The sequence below is a fragment of the Pipistrellus hanaki genome (assembly GCF_964339955.1).
Source record: "Pipistrellus hanaki genome assembly, chromosome: 15".
In the NCBI taxonomy this organism is placed as follows: domain Eukaryota; kingdom Metazoa; phylum Chordata; class Mammalia; order Chiroptera; family Vespertilionidae; genus Pipistrellus; species Pipistrellus hanaki.
Genome location: NC_140517.1, coordinates 28,124,958 through 28,143,819, shown reverse-complemented (window position 1 = coordinate 28,143,819; position 18,862 = coordinate 28,124,958). Strand labels below are relative to the sequence as shown.

The window sequence follows — 18,862 nt, the reverse complement described above, 5'->3', positions numbered from 1 at the left end:
CGAGTGACTCTGTCGCCTGTGGCACTCAGGACCCGCCCCCCCTCTAGGGGCGGGGACATCCCCTCTTACCCTTGGAGAAGTGGCTCTCCTCTTCACATTCTTCCCAGTGATCAAAATCAAAAGTCACATTAGGATTCTGTTCAATAAAAATGTACGTTAAGTGAGAAAATAACACACGCTCAGGTTGTTAAGATCAGCCAGTTAATTTCAACTTACCCTCTGTCTGAGTAAGCTACACCAAGATTCCCTTCTCTCTTTTACAAGAGTGATTATAGGTTCCTCATTTTTAATTATGCATTTGCAATCGTCCTTTATTATGTTGGCCTGCAACTCCAAATCAGCCAAGTAAAATTTTTCTCCTATCCAGGCACTAGGTTTACAAAAAAAAAAAAAAAAAAAAAAAAAAAAAAAAAAAAAGAGTCAGTTTTTTAAAATGTTGGGAATTATTTCTATTTTACTTTGTAAGATTTACACAGACCTACCTGAAAATGACTCTGTCTCTAAAATATTTGCACTTGTAATCCTTTACATTCCTTAGTCTTATCTTCAGTATGACCACATCATCTTTTTGGAACCACTGAACTGGGGGGTGGAAGCTGGAGGAAAAGAAAAGGCTGACATCTCACCACCATTGCCGGGGGAGGACAGAGAGCGCCTCGGAGGGGCGGCCATACCTTTGCAGAGGCTCCGCAGCTCTGTTCTCGGAAGCATCTCCAGTGTATCCAGGTGAAGCTTCTGAACAAAGGTCACATTTCCCCAGAGGTTATTTATATGCAACTCCATAATTTAACATTTACCTACATTTTTTGCACTTTATGCAACTTTAGCTGAGGAAGTACTCCCTAAGAGCATAAATTTCTTAGTAACTTAAGTGTATAGCTGCAAAGATAATTAAAAAAACTGAAACACACTTCATTTAGTAAAACTAATGAAAACAGGCTTTGACAAACCGAACAACTAAACAACTGGGAAGCTAAGGTTACTCTCTGAAGAGCACCCACATTGCAACCGATGGCTGCAGGACACACGTGTTCAGGCTCCTCCGCTGTCTCCACCTGCTAGGACCCACTAAGGTGACTTCCACAACAGAAGGAGAACACTCAAGGAACAACACTAAGCATAGCACTTTCCAAAACAAAGCTACTAAACTTCTCCATCTAAAATATTTGAAGCTTCCATCTGAAGACTGTGTCCATAGCAACTTAAATAACAATAATCAAAAACTGCAAACAACAAGACAATGGGGCAGTGAGGGTCAGGGGTTGGGGGCAGGGGTGAGCTGAAGGGAGTCAATGGGGGAAAAAGAGGGACATATGTAATACTTTCAACAATAAAGAATTAAAAAAAAAATAACATCATCGACCAATAGGTGAATTGATGAACTGTGGTATATTCATAGCACAGGAAAATCTCAGCAATAAAAAAATACACTACTACACAATTATCTAGATGAATTTCCCAGACATATGCTGAATGAAGAAGCCACAAGAGTGTATACTATGTGCTTCAGCAAAACTGATGGTGACAGAAGTCAGAACAGCGGTTACTGGGTAAGGTTCCAGACAAGGAAGGTGCCTAAGGAAGACTCTGGGGTTCTGGACACGTTCTTGGCCTGGTTGCTGGACATACACACATGTAAAAATATCTGGTGAGCGGTGTAAACTTTACTGAATGAACCTTATACCTCAAACAATAAGTGAAAAAGTCATCCCCCAAAAAACAAAACACTACTGGAAGCTGAATTGCCAAAAATAGGAAGTTGGGCAATCACCTTCTCTATAATTCATCTAAAAATGGAGAGCCTACACAGTGGAACATCCGAATAAAAGAGTAACATGCAAATTGACTGTACTTCCACTGCACCTACAAGCCACACCCACCAGCCAATCAGGAGTGTGTATGCAAATTAACCCAACCAAATTGGCTGTGGCCGTGGAACGAGCAGGAGGGTTGTGTTTTCCTCAGCAATGGAGGAAGTCAAGCTTCCGCAGCCCTGGCCTCCACTCAAGGCTACAAAGTTTCAATTATAGAAGATAAATAAATCCCAGATATCAGGGCCTCAACTTAGGTCTCCAGGGGGCATGGCACCTGCAAACCACCACAGGCCCCTCACTCCAGGCCGCACCATGCCCCAAGGGAACCCCCACCCTAATCCAGAACACCCTTCAGGGCAAACCACCCGAGCTCCAGGACTCTATCCTATCTAATAAAAGAGTAATATGCAAATTGACCATCACTCCAACACACAAGATGGATGCCCCCATGGGGTCAAAGATGGCTGCCCCCATGTGGACACAAAATGGCCACCACAAGATGGCCAGCAGAGGAGGCAAGTTGGCTGGACCAGGCCTGCAAGGGAGGGCAGTTGTGGGTAATCAAGTCTGCAGGGGAGAGCAGTTAGGGGCAAACAGGCTGACAGGGGGGTAGTTAGGGAACATTTAGGATGGCAGGGGAGTGGTTAGGGGGTGGTCAGGCTGGCAGCCAGATGCGGTTAGGGGCAATTAGGAAGACAGGCAGGTGAGCAGTTGGGAGCCAGCAGTCCTGGATTGTGAAAGGGATGTCCTACTGCCCATTTAGGCCTACAGGCAGTCGGACATCCCTCTAGGGGTCCCATATTGGAGAGGGTGCAGGCTGGGCCAAGAGACACTCCCCCACCCCCACCCCCACCCCCATGCACAAATTTCGTGCACCTGGCCTCTAGTTTCTAATAATGATTTTGTTAACCATCCTTTACATAACCAACCATGCTTCCGGTTTTCTAAGTTCGTTCCGGAGTCGGCACCTCTCTCTGAAGCCCCGTCCTCTTGCCGTGTGCTCTGCAGACAGGCGGCATCTTCTGTGGTCAATGGCGCCCTGAACAGAACAGGAGAAGTCAACTCCGAGGAGACAGGCCAAACCTGCTCTGCAGGGACTTCCCAGCCAGAGGCAGGCAGGCAACCAATGTCCATGCTGTGTCTACCCCCACGAGCCACAGGTTACAGACACCCCAGGGAAGCCAGCTCCCTCATGCTGTGGGCTGGCATCAAGCACTGAGTAGATGACTGATACATATTATTAGATAGATGCAGCATTTGCCAAAGTAAGTTCCCTGCCCAGTCATCCAACTTGAGAATATAATAACATACTGCCCCCACTTTAAAGAGGATAAAAGGGCAGAGTAAAAGCCATCTCCCCCCCCTCCACCGCCGCCATTCCTTCCCCCCCCCCCCCCCCGCCGCTTGCTCTCCCCTCGCCTCCTGATCCCTCAGCTCCTCTAACAAGCTGTGTCTGTTTCTAGAAGGTCTTTGCATATAAAAGCAAACATCTGATCTTTCTCACACACACATACACACACAGGCGTGTTTAAACAGAAGGAAACCTACTGAATTCACTTTCCTGCCCCTTATTTTATTGACTTAATAAAACCAGAGATTAGAGGGCGAACTCCTTTCTCTATAGTTTCTAAATTGTGTTTCTCTTTTGGTTTTTTGAGCAGGTAACCACATTCATGTGGTTTAATAAAAAAGTCTACACAGTGACTGTCCACCCTATTGCCCAGCCACTCAAACTCCTTCCTCGTGGTGACTAAGTAATTCATTTTGTGTGCATCCTTTGAGAAGTCAAGCTTAAAGGAGCAAACCTATGCAACGTGTGTACACCGGTGTATACCCAGGTATACACACACACGCACACCTATGGGGTAAGGGGTCTCCAGAGACATGACTGACAGGCATGAAGCCTGCGGCACTGCCCAAACAGTGGAGAGCTTTTGTTGGGGTTCTCTGTGCTTCCTGGACTTGTAAGTCTAGTTCTTTCACCAGGTAGGGGAAGTTTTCTGTCATTATTTCTTCAAATAGGTTTTCAATATCTTGCTCTCTCTCTTCTTCTGACACTCCCATAATTCGGATGTTGGTATGCTTGAAGTTGCCCCAGAGGCTCCTTACACTATCTTCATGTTTTTGGATTTTTTTCTTTTTGCTTTTTCAGTTGGGTGTTTTTTGCATCTTTGTATTTCAAATCTTTGACTTGATTCTTGCAATCCTCTAGTCTAGTGGTCAGCAAAGCACAGCTCACGAGCCACATGTGGTTCTTTGGCCCCTTGAGTGTGGGTCTTCCACAAAATACCACAGCCTGGACGAGTCTATTTTGTTTTGTTTTGTTTTGTTTTAAATAAGTTTTTATTGTTCATATTATTACAAATGTTCCTCTTCCCGCCCCCCTCCATTGCTCTCCTCCACCAGGTTCCCACCCCACCCTCTGCCCTTTCCCCACCCCCAATTGTCCTCATCCATAGGTGCACAGTTTATGTTCAGTCTCTTCCCACATCCCCCTCTCCTCTTTTCCCCAAGAATCGTCAGGTCATTCCCCTTCCATACCTCTGATTCTATTATATTCAACAGTTAATATTGTTCATCAGTTTTTTTTAATTTCCTTGGTTTTTAGATTCACTTGTTGATAGTTACATATTTGTTGTTCATAATTTTTAACTTTATTTACTTTCTCTTCCGAAAGAACCCCCTCCAGCAATTCATATAATTCTGGTTTGGTGGTGATGAACTCCTTTAGCTTTTTTTGTTAGTGAAGCTCTTTATCTGGCCTTCGATTCTGAGTAATAGCTTTGCTGGGTAGATTATCTTTGGCTGTAGGTTGTTACTATTCATCACCTTGAATATTTCTTGCCATTCCTGTCTGGCTTGCATGGTTTCTGTTGAGAAATCAGCTGACAATCGTATAGGTGCTCCTTTATAGGTAACTATCTGCTTTGCTCTTGCTGCTTTTAATATTCTCTCTTTGTCTTTTGCTCTTGGAATTTTAATTATGATTTGTCTTAGTGTGGTCCTCTTTGGATTCCTTTTGTTTGGAGTTCTGTGCACTTCCTGGACTTGTAAGTCTAATTCTTTCACCAGGTGGGGTAAGTTTTCTGTCACTATTTCTTTCAGTATGTTTTCGATATCTTGCTCTCTCTCATCTTCTGGGACCCCCATAATTCTGATGTTGGTTCACTTGAAGTTGTCCCAGAGGTTTCTTACATTATCTTCAATTTTCTGGGTTCTCTTGCCTTCTTGCTTCTGCAGAGTAGTGTCTTCTGGCTCTTTATGTTCCAAATCTTTGACTTTATTCTTGCAATCTTCCATTCTGTTTTTAGGACTCTGTATAATATTTTTTTATTTCAGACAATGTATTCTTTATTTCTTGTTGATCCCTTATTATTTCTTGTTGATCCCTTATTATTTCTTGTTGATTCCTTATTAATTCTAGTTGATCCCTTTTCATATCCTCATAGGTCTTATCAATCTTTTCTAGGAAATTCTTGAAAACCCTTATAAGCGTAGATTTGAACTCTATATCCAGTTGCTTCGTTTGTGATCTATTTTCTTATCTCGGCATTTTCGCAGCTTCCCTGAGTTGGTAGCCTTAAAAGTCTCTGTGTTCTGCTTGAATGGGGCGGGGTTTCAGGGTGGAGCCTACAGCCTTGGCTTCCGTCAGCCACGCCCTATACGGTTTCTGAGTCTCAGTAATCCTCAGGGTCCTTCAGTACTCATTGCAAGCACCTCTGAGAGAAAGGTGCCCTCGATTTTCACCTGCTACCAAACAGTAGGCTTTCCCCCAGTGAGCCCGGAACTGGGGTTCAGTTAAGTTGGAAGTGGAGTTGGAGGTGGCGTTCAGAGCAGTCTGGAGTCCCTGTCTCCTTCCCACCAGGGCAATCCCACAGCACAGCCAACTGTCCCTTCTCTGCGAGCAATGTGCGGGCCTCCGGGACCTCCTTTCGCCGCTCCCCCGGGGTTCCGCCTTACAGCCCAGCTCCCTATGGATGAGCCTGGTCCCCGGGGTCTGGCCTAGAACTGGGGTTCAGAGCAGTCGGAACTGGGGCCCAGCAGAGTCCAGAGCCTTTGTCTCCTTCCCGCTAGGGAACGACAGCCAGGCACTCAGCCGCCCTTCCTCTCCGACTCTGTCCTCTCCGCGCGCGACCTTAGGCTTTTACAGCTCCTCCGCTCTTCCTTCTGGTTTTCTCCTTGCTTCTCGTTGTAGAATTTCCAGTTAGTCGACTTTCCTGTAGTTCTGGGTAATGTCCATTTTATATTTTAGTTGTATTTTATTGAAATTGTTGTGTGTGGCTGCGGCTAGGTGTTTACCTGTGCAGCCATCTTGGATTCTCCTCCTGGACGAGTCTATTTTGAAGAAGTGGTGTTAGAAGACTTTAAGTTTAAAAAATTTGGCTCTTAAAAGGAATTTCAATTGTTGTACTATTGATATTTGGCTCTGTTGACTAATGAGTTTGCTAGCCACTGCTCTAGTCTGCTGTTGGATCTCTGTATATTATTCTTTATTTCAGTCAGTGTTTGCTCAATTTCTAGTTGGTCCTTTTTCATATCCTTGAGGGTCTCACTAAATTTCTCAGAGTTTTCTAGAAGATTCTTGAGTAACCTTATAACCGTGATTTTGAACTCTATATCTAGTAGTTTGCTTTCCTCCATTTCTGTCATTTGTGACCTGTTTGTCTCTGCATTTTGGCTGCTTCCCTGTGTTGAGAGAGTGGCTTTGTGTGCTATGTTTCCTATAAGGCCCAGTGGCTCAGCCTCCCTAATTTCCTCAGGTGGACACTTTTGGTGCACCCCTTTGTGGGCTGTGTGCACAGTCTTGTTGTAGTTACGCCTTGATTGTTGTTGGTATCACTTGGAGGAATTGACCTCCAGGCCAATTGGCTGTGAGGACCAGTTGTGTCTACAATGAGTGAACTTCTGTGTTGGAGACACCTTTATGGGGCAAGACTTGCTTCAGTGGGGCTTTGGTGCTCACTGAATCTGCCCCTTGAGTGTGTCTCTTATGGATGTGAAGAGTTGTAATATGGATGGTCTCACTCTGACCACTGGGTACGCTGGCTCTTGGATCTCCAATGAGGTGCAAAGTCATCCACTGCCTGAGGCCACCCAGAAGGAGCTATAGAGAGATCTTCAGATTCCTTCTCTTTGTTTGGGGTTTGGAGGTGCCCAGATGAGGCCCAGCTGTGAAGTAATGCAAGCTGCTGTCCAGCCTTGGGCCTTCTTTTGGAGGCTCTGGGGCTCTCTGACCCAGCTACAGTTTGTTAAGTTTTAGATTGCAAAAGGCCAGACCATTCATATGCAAAAGCCTCTGTGAACAGCTTGGGTGGGGTTGTAGATTGAGTGAGGCAGGATCTCAGGGAATCACCAGGGCAGAGCAAACAGCAATGGCTGATGTCAGCCTTGCCCTGAAGAGGTCCTGGAGTCTCTGTGTCCCATGGCACTGTGCAGGAACAATGATCACTGCAAGCACCTCTGAGAGAAAGCAGCCCTTGTGTTCTGGCCCAATTTTTCCCCGTATGAGTCTGGGTCCCAGAGTCTCACCTAGAACTGGAGTTCAGAGCAGTTGGGAGCTTGTATCTCCGTCCCAATTGAAAAAGACAACAGAGTACTCAGTCACTAGCCCTTTTCCATGCATACCTCCATACCTCCACACTTCACTTTCACATCTCTGCCCCTCCTCCTAGTCTCAATGTGCTTTTCTTTTTCCTTCTAGTTGTATAAATTTCACTCAGCCAGCCTTCTAGTGGTTCTGGATGATATCCATTTTGTCTTTTAATTGTAGTTTTGAAGTGGTTGTTCGAGGCAGCAAGTTTAGATGTTTATTATGCCGCCATCTTGGTTCCTGACCAGTCAAGTTTTTAAAAGCCTTTTGTTCCACTTCCTTGTCAACATGGTATTTTCTTTCATTTCTGGTGAATATATAGAAGTATTACTGCATTGTGTTTTTAATCTGCATTTCCCTGATGGCTAATGAGTTTAAGAATCTTTTCACGTATTAATTATTAGACAATTAATTAGTTGGACAATGTGAAGTTTCAAGTCTTTTGCCCAGTTTTCTACAGATGTCTATCCTAATTGAAAGGAGTTATTGACTTGAGTCATTAGGCAACACTCGCTGTATCATCCTCCTGCTTTGGGGGTTGAGACTGTACATTCTAAGAGTGACTTTCAGTGTCTCACATTGCTGATACAACCAACGTGGAAAACGGGGGCAGTAGCTCCAGCTTGACTCGGCGATTCTATCAGAAATACATTCTTTTAAAAAATATATTTATTTTATTGCTTTTTTACAGAGAGGAAGGGAGAGGATAGAGAGTTAGACTATCGATCAGCTGCCTCCTGCACACCTCCTACTGGGGATGTGCCCGCAACCAAGGTACATGCCCTTGACCAGAATCGAACCTGGGACCTTTCAGTCTGCAGGCCAACACTATCCACTGAGCCAAACCGGTTAAGGCAGAAATACATTCTTAAATTCACCAAAATGCATGCAGGAGAATTGGTACAGTACCACCTGAATCAGCCCAGCACTGGGTGTTTCTCCTATCGACAGTAGAATGGGTAACCATGGTGCATTCACACAATGGGATATAATGAAGCAATGGGAATGTCAGGCCTACAGCTACATGCACAACATGAATGCATTTCACAAATTATGCTGAGCTAAAGATCTAGATATAAGAGACACACACTGCAAGATTCCGCTTAGAGGACAAACCAACTGCTGCCCTAGAAGGGAGGAGCTGGTCTGAGTCCTGTTTCTAATCCGGGGCTGGTTTCTGTGTTCAGAAAACCTATCAAATGACATTTACATCATGTGCACTTTTCAGTCTGTGTGCTGTCAATAAAAAGCTAATAAAAACTCATTTCATAAGAGACACACAGGTAAAATAATACATCTGGGATCCATTTTATAACACTCCACAAAAACAAAAGTGAAGGTTGAGGTCTGGTTAAAACAAGATTCTCAAAAGAAACTACTGAAGCTGAGTGATAAAAGCATTAAACTGTCTACTTTAAAAAAAAATGTCTATAACGCTTGTAAGTTATATTTCCACAAAATAGCTCTTTCAAAAGAGAGACAAAAATCCACTCACAGTGTTTGGCTCAGGTTTTCTTCAACAGTTTGTATTTTAGCTCCTTCGTACAATTTTTTCAGTTGTTCTATATGTTCTGGATTATCAATGCCCATTCCCATTGACAAAATTTCAGCTCGAACATTGTAATCAATGACAGAAGTTTTTAAATTTAAAAGTTTTGTAACGTGCACCTTGAATCAAAGAAAAAAAAATACATTTGCAGATCAAACTTCGAACTTTAAATGAATCACAAGCACGCTCACGTGGCCTCTCGATCCAGCTCAGTAATGTGTGATGCCCTGGGTCATATGCCACCGTGTGCAAGGGCTTCCCATTCACAGCCGATCATTTCATAGCCAAGTCTCACACCACACAAACACCATCAGCCTGGGTCAAGGCCAAGACTAAATCCTGGCAGGGAAGCCCCAGACGAGACCAATCTGTGATGCTGTAACCACCCACAACAGTCAGGTTTTTTCTGATTTTTGCTCCGGTGCTTTTACCTCTCTCCACAAGGAAGACCCTGGTCTCCAGGTGCCCAGAAAGGCTCTCCACCAAAGCCCTGAATCCTGTGTTCAGGAGTTTCCTCCACTACCTCTTCTGCAACCAAAACATTCTCACCCATTTCAATTTACACAAAATTAATTGATTCCTGTTGATTGGAGATGCACACCCAGGACTGGGAATCCCTTTCATGGCGTGCTGGCACTGCCTGAGGCAGCTTCCTAGCGACCCCTGGGATGTGTCCCTTGTGGGACTGGTGTTCCTATCCCACAATGGAAAGCCAAGTGGTCGAGCGGAGAGGGAGAAGTCATGGGTCTGTCTCCCCCAGCGTGTCCCGGCCACTGCTACACTTTAGAACTGCCTAAGCATATCTGCCCGGGGGAGGAAGGGGGGGTGTTTCTTAGCTATAGCTTTAAAAATTGCTGCTTGATGGTTTCCATTTTTCTCCAATAAAGAACCATAATATTGACTATTACAGTTCCATCTAGTAATCTCTACCTTCTCTTCTAAAAATCATTTATTCTCTTACTCTTAAATCACATGCCCAATCCAAATTTTTAAAAAATTTTAAGGCATTTCCAATCTTACAAAAATAACCCAGCAGAAGTTTTTACAAAATGAATTCCTTTAAAACTTATCAATAATGAGTAAGATTTAACTCGAATAGAGAAAAACTTTGACTTGAAAGGTAGAGCTCCTGGGCCCGGGGAGGAGATGGTGCCCTCGTCAGAGGGGATGCACTGAGACCCCATTTCCATGGCCCCGTCCCACAGTCACCACCCTCCCCCACATCAGCTCACAGGATGGGAGTCTCTGAAACTGAAGTGTCCCATACAGATCCTACCTAGCACACAGTAGGTACTCAATCAATATTTAGTGAATGAATGAGATAGAAATTAGGGACATAATAAAACCTAATTTTGAAAGCCCACAGGCTGGAACTCACCATACTACCACTCACGTGTCAGGACTTTAAGCTCATTTACAATTAGACAGAGGGCAGTCACTGACCCCAGGCCTCCCCACCTATGTGGACAGAGGACTATGAAACCGACCTAACAGTGCACAACTAACACTTACAAAAGTGAAACAGGCAGAACTGTAAGCATTAGAGACTGTCACACAGTAAGGACAGTTCCCTGAAGCTTGTCTCGGTTGTGAGTGTGTTTGTGTGTGTGTGTGTGTGTGTGTGTGTGTGTGTGTGTGTGTATGTGTGTATACACACACATGCCTGTTAGCACTGGGAGACAATGCAAAAGATTCCTTTAAACAAAAACACCACAATCAAATTATTACCCAAATAACATGAAAAAACAAACAAAAAAACCTCCTCCTAACTCAGAGTTCCAAATAAGCCTCCATTCATGTGAGACAAAAGTTATTCAAAGCAACAGGTTAGAATAACATGGACTATTTCAGAGGCCCATTTCTTTTTAAGAAAACTGTGTACTTACCATTGGATCAATCCAAATTGTATTTCCTAAAGCAAATACCACTTTTGCATCATGCAATTTTCCAGTAACTTTATGATGAATGTACCTAGTAACCTGAAAAACACACTGACGTGAGTTGTGTGAAGCTCTAAAGGGAAGTCCTCATTGTGTACAGGCCATGTGGTTCTGCAACGAACACTCCCTGCATTTCATTGGAGCCCACAACCATCCCCTGAGGTAGGTTATGGAGGCTGGTGTGCCACTTTCACCAACCAGAGTGAGTAACCGTGGAGCTTAATATGGGCAGGTGAGTCCTGGCCAGTGTAGCTTCATGGGTAGTTAGCCTGCAATTCCTGATCAAGGGCATGTACTTGGGTTGCAGGCTCGATCCTGGCCCTGGTTGGAGGTAACCAACCAATGTGTCTCTGTCACATATCTCTCTCTCTCTCTCTCTCTCTCTCTCTCTCTCTCTCTCTCTCTCTCACACACACACACACACACACACACACACACACCCCTACCTCTTGTCCTCCCTCACTCCCTTCCACTTCCTCTGAAAATCAATGGAAAAATATCCTCAGGTGAGGATTAACAACAAAAGGGCAGGTGCTCAGGCCAAGTTCACCAGGTCCATGCCTCTGGACTCCTAATACTGAGTGCTTCCTACCCTGGTCATGTGTCCCCACCTCCTCTGTAACTATCAACCTGTCTTTAAGGGTGGATGTTTATTTCCTTGAAAGCTCAATGGGAGTGAAGTAGCGTTCCTGCAGGTGCAGGGGAGGCAGGCACGCGTGGAGCTGCTCTGCACCAGGACCTGAGAGGCCTAGCAGATGAGACCTGTCTGAGCACTGTCAGGCACATTTCGACTCCAGTAAAGCAGACTGGAAGGGAGCTGATTCTTTGTGACTGGATTATTTCCCCTCCACTGAACTTGCTAATTAATTTAAAAGAACACGCCCAGGAGAACATTGCCCCCATTTCTACAGAAGGCTCCTCTTTAAGAAATACTTGTGGTTGATCTCCTTGACAGACCAGATGCTTCTTGACCATGACTTTCTTGCTAATGGCTACACCCCCAGAATACATATGGCACCAGCACACAGTGGACAATCAGCAAATACTTTCTGTGAAGGAAAAGACTGCTATTTAGTAAGTAACGGTCTATTATACTAAACTCACGACAGAAGGCTGTGTGCTCACCCTGTGTGGTGGAAACATTCACCTATGTATTTCCTGAATATCATGCAACCTTGTGTATAACCCAAATTGTTTTTACTTTGCCAGCTGCAATGGCTTATTTCATTTCCTACTAATCAGAGGATACAACACTAACTTCCTCTGAAGAACCAGGGCGTCCTTATGAACAGGCCTCATTGCTCTGGGGATGAGGACTGTCTGGTGACCTCTCCTAGGCGGCGAGCGCCTCTGCAGCCCATGTTGAGAGGCCGCGGGAGCCCACCCTGGACCACTCTTCCGTGCCCCTTGTCCTGGCTCATGTTGTTTTCTTGGCCTCACGGCCTCATCCAATCCTCTTGGTGACATCCTAGTCACTCCTCCAAAAGGCCCAGAGAAATGTTCCTTCATTTGAGAGCTTGTCTGTTCTCTCTCTTTCCTCGTCCATCCTCCCAACCCCACGGAATTACCTGGTCACTCCAGAAAGTGGCATCACGGGTGGCCCCTCTGGCCAGGGTATCCATTTTGTAGGTTCTCACACTGTTGCTTCTCCTGAAGCTGACAGCCAATTTACTTTGTCACGACACACGCTTCCCACCAATGCTACGTCTGTGAGAGCTGATGATGATGATGGCAGCCGCCCCCAGCAAAAGGGGTGCCTGTCAGAGCTGGGTCTCTGCAGGCTGGCCGTCAGCACAGCCCATGCCTGCAGGGACCCAGGCAGAGCGTGCTTTCTCTGCTCAGAAACAGGAAGCATTTACCCAACCTCAACACTGTACATTCAAGTAAACCTCAGTTCTGTGTTAAGTATACTCTAAAAGCCAGCAAACTATAAAAAGCCGAAATACCGCTCACCTTTGGGTTCCATTCAATTTCATTGTCAGCAGGTTTCACTCTACAAACAATGAACTCCATGGCTTGGGGGGGCAGAGCCTGGAAGTTTTCTGGGAGATGCAGCAGCTGGTCTCTGGGGATGGGTCCAGTCCTGCCTTCATCTATAAACTTCACAAGGACAGTGTCTAGGGCCCATGTGTCTGCTTTTTGGCTCACCTCCAACACCTGAACTCTGAAGAACAGCAGTGGCACCGGTTTAACACAGAGATTCCAAAATGGAGATAACCTTTGCCTCAGCTTACCCATTACGTGCTAAATATATAATAAGACCCCGAGCTGCATTGTTTTATTCCATACTAGGAATAAAATACCTAGAGCTGTCAAGAACACTTAGCAATGGTTTATTTAAAGCATACCTCAAATAGAGTAGATCCCTTTATTTGACAACACATTAAAAATTAACGTAGCAAATTAAAACTTCCTCAATCTATCGATAGGTTATCACCAAGTGGAGTAGGATGTGGCATTCAAAGGATACAGGTGCCAACAAGTATGTGAGTCATCGAATGCCCAGATTGGAACACTGCCACGTATTGAATTGACCTTAGACGAAATATACAGCCTCGCCAAGGCTCAGTATGCCTATCTGTAAAATGGGAACAATGCCACATCCTTTGTGAAAATTGAGTTAAAGATATATTTGTATTTAGCACACAATGATGGCTCCACAACTGTCAGTATATAAACACTACAGTCATCCAGGCTCTGTGATCAAAGCTCTGAGTTCCAGTTGTGGAACTGTGCCCAGGATCTGGGGGCCATAACCTTAACATTACCATCCTGGGAGTCAGCAGACCTAACAAGTAAACAGTGGGCCGAACGAACAGAAGTGAAAATGGGGGTTCAATAGCGGTTCAAGTCACCTAGTGCTTCATAACTTTTCAAGATGAAATAATAGACATTCTACCTGTGAAAAAGTGTTTTCTCTGCTAATCCATATAATCCAAATTTCTCCACCTTTTCAATGGCTGTTTTATTACTGGAATCCTCAAAATACTGCTTCATTTCAGCATTAAGAGTTGCATAAAGATCCACATGTTTATCAACTATACGACCAAAGTAATTCGTTGCATTCAAAATGTAAAAGGGTATTATCTGAAATATAAAAACATGGCCAGGAAATAAAATCAAGCTAAACTCAGGACCTGTCTGCAAAAATCAACTCCTGACTTAAGAACCCAAAGCACATGAACAGAGATAGAAAAATAAACTGGAAAACTGGCCAACAAGCAAGCAAAACACAATAAAAACATTATTCTATCCACAAATAATTAGCTTCACTTTAAATCTACCAGACTTTTTTTTTTTTTTTTTTTTTTTGTAAAACTCATTATTGTAAAACTAGAGGCCTGATGCATGAAATTTGCAGCCTCACCCCAACCCAAGCTGTTTGCAGCAGCTTTTCCATATGAATGCCCTGTCCTAGCTCAGGCTTCAGATTTTGTTAAAATCTCTGGAAACAGCAGCAGCTGTCAGCAAACCTATCCATAAAAGGCCCAAGACCTGGCACTAGCACCAGCCTGCCTTGCTTCACAGCTGGGCTTTGCCTGGGCACTTCCTAGCCCAATACAAGTAGCAGCCATCTACAGATCTCTTTGTAGTTCCTGCCAGGTGGCCCCAGGGGCCCTGAGTTAACAACTTCAGACCACACCAGATTACAACATGACACACTTAAGGGGCAGACTCAGTGAGCACCAAAGCCCCAGCTTCCACTGTGGATGCAGCTGGTCTTCACAGCCAATTGGCCTGGAGGTCTATTCCTCCCAGTGACACCAACAGCAATCAAAGCTCAACTACAATAAGACAGAGCATACAGCCCACAAAGGGGTACACCTAGAGTGCCTAGATCCGGTGACTGGGGAAGCTGGCCCCTATAGAACACTTACTACACAAGGACGGACACTCTACCAATTCCAAGAAACATAGCAACTCTTCCCAATACAGAGAAACAAACACAGGGAAGCAGCCAAAATGTGGAGACAGAGAAAAATGTCACAATGAAAGAAATAGAAGCAAGAAAACTACTGAAAACAAAATTAAAAACAATGGTTATCAAGTTATTCAAGGGTCTTAATGAGAGTTTCAAGGGAATTAATGAGAGCTCCAAGGGACTTAGTAAGACTTTCAAGCATCTTAGTGATAATGTCAAAGACGTGAAAATGACCCGTAAGAAATTAAGCATATTCTAATTGAAATAAAGAATAATTTATAGGGATTTAACAGGAGAATTAGAAGATTCCAAGAATCAAATCAATAATTTGAAAATGAGGGAGCAAAAAACACCTACTCAGAAAAGCAAAAATAAAAAATAATAAAAAAATATGAAGATAGTATAAGAAGCCTCTGGACAACTTCAAGAGTACCAACATTCACATAATGGGGGTGCAAGAAGAAGAGAGGGTGTGAGATATTGAAAACCTATTTGAAGAAATAATGATAGAAAACGTCTCCTACCTGGTGAAAGAAATAGTCTAGGAAGCCCATAGAGTCCCAAACCAGAGGATCAAAAAAAGGACCACACCAAGACACGTCATAATTAAAATGCCAAGGGCTAAAGACAAAGAATATTAAAAGCAGCAAGAGAAAAACAGTTGATTACATACAAGGGAGTGCCCATATGACTGTCAGCTGATTTCTCAACAGAAACTATGCAGGCCAGAAGGGAGTGGCAAGAAATATTCAAAGTGATGAACAGACAAGAAAAAGCTAAATGAGTTCATTGCCACCAAATCAGTTATTACATGAAATGTTGGGGGAGGCGTGCAGAAGGGAGAAGGGGGAAAGAGGAGAGGAGGAGCAGGAGGAGAAGAGGAGGAGATGGAAGAGGAGGAAGGAGAGGAAGAGAAAAAAGTTGAATAATAAAATGGCAGTAAATACATGTCTATCAACAACTAAATTTAAAAATCAAATGAATAAGAAACCTAATGAGCATAATAAACTGATTAATAAAATAGAATAAGAGCCATGGAACAGATTCACAAATCTCAGAAGAGGATTGGGAGGCAGAGAGAGATTAACCAAAGATCTTACATACATATATGCATTACCTATAGATACAGACAATAGGGTGGTGAAGGCCTGGAGTGGAGCGGTAACAGGGTAGTGGGGGGCAATGAGAGGAAAAAAGGAAACATCTGTAATATTCTCAACAGTAAAGATTTTAAAAAAACAACATACATCCAAATTAAAAAATGGGCAGCCCAGCCAGTGTTGCTTAATAGGTAAGCACTGATCTGTGCGCTGAAGACTCGTAGGTTTGATTCCCAGCCCCTTCAGAAGGCAACCAATCAATGTCTCTCATCGATGTTTCTTACTCTCTCTCTCTTTTCCCTTCCACTCTCCCCAAAAATCAATGGAAAAAATATCCTGGAGTGAGAATTAACAACAACAAAATAGGACAAAAAAACCCGAACTAATATCCCACCACCCACCAAAGAAAATATACAAGTGACAAATATAAGCATATGAAAAGATGTTCAAAAATCATCAGGGCCCTAGATGGTTTGGCTCAGTGGATAAAGCGTCGGCCTGCAGACTGAAGGGTCCCAGGTTCAATACCCATCAAAGGCACACACTTCAATTGCAGGCTCAATCCCCGGCACCAGATGCAACCATTGATATATTTCTCTGTCTCTCCGCCTTCATTCTCTCTAAAAATCAATGGAAAAATATCCTCGGGTGAGGGTTAAAAAAGATAAAACAAAATCATATGTTATCAGGGAAATACAAAATAAAACAAGATGCCGCTACCACCCTAGCTGGTATGGCTCAGTAGACAGATTGTCAGCCCATACACTGAAGGGTCTCGGGTTTGATTCCTAGTCAAGGGCACAAACCTTGGTTTGCAGGTTCAATCCCTGGCCCTGGTTAAGGTGTGTATGGAAGGATACCAATCACTGATATTTCCTTCCATTTCTCCCTTCCACTCTCTAAAATTCAAGGGAAAAAATACCCTATTAGAAAAGCTAATAAGAGCCAAAACGCTGACAATGTCAAATGCTGCTATAACTCATTCACTGCTGGTGGGATTGAAAAATGGTACAGGCCCTTCAGAAAACAGTATGGCAGTTTTTTACAAAACAAAAATTCTTACTATACAATCCTGCAATCACAATCTTTGGTATTTACTCAAGTAGTTGAAAAAAACATCCATGTGAGAGAGAAACATGAGGATCCATCCTGAAACCTGGGTATGTGCTGGGACCAGGAATCAAACCTACTAGTATGACCTTCCGGTGCACAGGATGACACTCAACCAGGACAATAAATCTGTTGTTGTGAGTCAGGCCGTTTGTGGTTTGTTACCGCAGCCCCAGAAAATGAAAAGAGCACAACAGATATACTTTAAGGGAAAGGAAAGGTGAAAAGAAATCAAACTCAAAAAGTAATAAAAAGTTTTTTTTTTTAAAGCAACAAACTCTTAACTCAGCGATTCTCTCTGCGTCTCAGATTTTTCCTCAAAGCAATAATCATGGATGTTCTGAAAAGATTCATGTGATCAATACATTATTTTTAATAATCTTTCCCCCAAAAAACAACTTTCTTTCTGAAATTGTTGAAGGGGTTTATCCACTTTCCCAATTTGATCTTGATTTTCTAAATAACCTGGGAGCCTTCTAAGGATATGTGCCTATTGTTGAATTAATGGTGGTAAATTAATACTGAACACTAGAAGTCATAATTATATTATACTAAGATTTTGCTGCTTAAAAAATATGTTCATTATCTTTTTTAAAGATATATATTTTATTGATTTTTTTACAGAGAGGAAGGGAGAGAGATAGAGAGCTAGAAACATCAATGAGAGAGAAACATCGATCAGCTGCCCCTTGCACATCTCATAGGGGATGTGCCTGCAACCAAGATACATGCCCTTGACCGGAATTGAACCCGGGACCTTTCAGTCCGCAGGCCGACGCTCTATCCACTGAGCCAAACCGGTTTCGGCAAAAAATATGTTCATTAAAATGACCATTAATCATTCAACAAAACAATTTTCAGAACTTACTTTAATGTATCCAAACATTGGTATAGCATGGTTGGATAATTTTCTTGGATTGTCTATTTCTGGATTAATATGGTGTCGATCAGGACAAATCCTTTTGTCTCTGAAAAAAAGTAGCCAGATTTTAAAACCAGATATAAATCTATAATTTAAATCAGAGAACTTTTACTTGAAACATTTTAAAAGATAAATAATATACTAAGTACTTCAGATGATACTAACAAAGTATATAAAAAAAGGACCCTAAATTTTAATTAATGCTGAATTAAGGAGTTACTTCATTATTTCTTTAGACATTCTTAAGTATAATACATAAATGAATAAAATGGATTTCCAAGATAAAGACTCTAAGCCAGTCCTTAACCAAAGCATGTCAAACTCACAGCCTGTGGGCCACATGCCTCCTTTATTTGACCTGTTAGCTTTTGAGTTTGACATGATTGCCTTAACCCAAACTTAGAAGTAGTTTAAGCTTCAGCTTTAAAAGTCAACATTCTATTTGAAGGCATAGTGGAAACTGCTGATAATACTGTTCAATGTAACATAGATTTAAAAAATACATGTCAAGTTATCTTAAAATTACATTAAATCCAAAAAATAAATTATTAGACATCTACTACCCAGTCCCAGCCATCCATTTATGTATCAAGTAATGGCATTATGTCTGGATCAGGGAGAGGCTCCTATGACTGTTAAGATATTCAAGTTCTCCAAACTGATTTATAGAATCGATGCAGTTGCTATCAAAATTCCAGCTGAGTTTTTGAACTAGTTGACAAACCTGTATACTACAATGTATATAGAGAAGCAAGAGACTTATAGTAGCCAAAACAACCTTGAAGAAGGGTAAAGTTGGAGAACTTAATATACCAGATGCCAAGACTCACTATAAAATATGCTACAATACTTGAGAAAAAAATAGACTGGTATAAGGATAGACAAGTAGGCTGATGTAACCAAAAGAGTCCACAA

At 42.9% G+C, this 18,862-nt stretch overlaps 1 protein-coding gene across 1 annotated transcript in view; it reads right to left on the bottom strand.

Moving 5' to 3' along the window:
* TDRD12 (tudor domain containing 12) overlaps positions 1-18,862 on the bottom strand; it is a 114,241-nt gene that overhangs the window by 1,322 nt on the left and 94,057 nt on the right. Inside the window, exons 23-32 of the mRNA XM_084905689.1 lie at positions 17,894-17,993; positions 13,793-13,980; positions 12,847-13,057; positions 10,840-10,932; positions 8,900-9,072; positions 2,744-2,853; positions 675-735; positions 483-596; positions 217-370; positions 70-136 (exon numbers count right to left, since the gene is read on the bottom strand). Of these exons, the coding sequence (XP_084761815.1) occupies positions 70-136; positions 217-370; positions 483-596; positions 675-735; positions 2,744-2,853; positions 8,900-9,072; positions 10,840-10,932; positions 12,847-13,057; positions 13,793-13,980; positions 17,894-17,993 (1,271 nt within the window). The remainder of the gene's footprint in view (positions 1-69; positions 137-216; positions 371-482; positions 597-674; positions 736-2,743; positions 2,854-8,899; positions 9,073-10,839; positions 10,933-12,846; positions 13,058-13,792; positions 13,981-17,893; positions 17,994-18,862) is intronic.